This window comes from Nothoprocta perdicaria, unplaced genomic scaffold, assembly GCF_003342845.1.
Source record: "Nothoprocta perdicaria isolate Ctin4 unplaced genomic scaffold, notPer1 scaffold_895, whole genome shotgun sequence".
Lineage (NCBI taxonomy): Eukaryota > Metazoa > Chordata > Aves > Tinamiformes > Tinamidae > Nothoprocta > Nothoprocta perdicaria.
The window spans coordinates 11,024-11,981 of record NW_020456193.1 but is presented as its reverse complement, the minus strand read 5'-3'; the positions used below and the strand labels follow the sequence as shown (position 1 = coordinate 11,981).

At 66.2% G+C, this 958-nt stretch overlaps 1 protein-coding gene across 1 annotated transcript; it reads right to left on the bottom strand.

Moving 5' to 3' along the window:
* Positions 1 to 5: 5 nt before the first annotated feature.
* Positions 6 to 956, bottom strand: POP7 (POP7 homolog, ribonuclease P/MRP subunit; the record flags this gene model as incomplete). Its single annotated transcript, XM_026052466.1, has 2 exons — positions 6 to 229; positions 881 to 956. Coding segments are annotated over 2 exons (300 nt in total), but the record flags the coding sequence as incomplete, so codon positions are not given.
* Between the last annotated feature and the right edge of the window lie 2 nt (positions 957 to 958).

Sequence of the window (958 nt, the reverse complement as noted above, 5' to 3'; positions counted from 1 at the left end):
GGCCGTCAGGCGGCGCCCAGGCGCCGCACGCGGATGTGGATGGCCGAGTGGTGCCGGGCGGCGGCGCCGTCAGCCCCGCGCCGCCTGTCGCCGTCAGGCGGCAGCGGCACCGACGCCGTCGTCACGTGGAGCCGCAGGCGCCCGGGCGCCGCCGCCGCCTGTAGCTGCAGCGCCAGGTTGATGGTGCGCGGGACAGCCAGGCCCAGCCCGTGCAGCCGCAGCTCCCGGACGGAGCCCGGCGGATTCCGGACGCTCCCGGTTGGATCCCGGGCGGATCCGGGTGGATTCTGGGCGGATCCCATTGGATTCTGAGCGGATCCCGGTGGATTCTGGCTGGATCCCGGGTGGTTCCGAGCGGATCCCGGTGGATTCTGAATGGATCCCAGTGGATTCTGAGTGGATCCCGGTGGATTCTGAGCGGATCCCATTGGATTCTGGGCGGATCCCATTGGATTCTGAGCGGATCCCGGTGGATTCTGGGCGGATCCCATTGGATTCTGAATGGATCCCATTGGATTCTGGGCGGATCCCGTTGGATTCTGAATGGATCCCAGTGGATTCTGAGCGGATCCCGGTGGATTCTGAGCGGATCCCATTGGATTCTGAGCGGATCCCATTGGATTCCAGGGTTCCGCCGGATCCCGGCTGGATCCCGTTGGATTCTGAGCGGATCCGGGTGGTTTCAGGGCGGTTCCCATTGGATCCCAGGCGGATCCCATTGGATTCTGAATGGATCCCGGTGGATTCCAGGCAGATCCCGTTGGATTCCAGGCGGATGCCGTTGGATTCTGAATGGATCCCGGTGGATTCCAGGCGGATCCCGTTGGATTCCGGGCGGATGCCGTTGGATTCCGGGCGGATGCCGCTGGATCCCGGGCGGGTCCCGGCGCCTCCAGGAGCCGCTGGCAGCGCCGCAGCTGGGCCCGGAAATCCGAGCGCGTCGTCACGAAGACGTCGG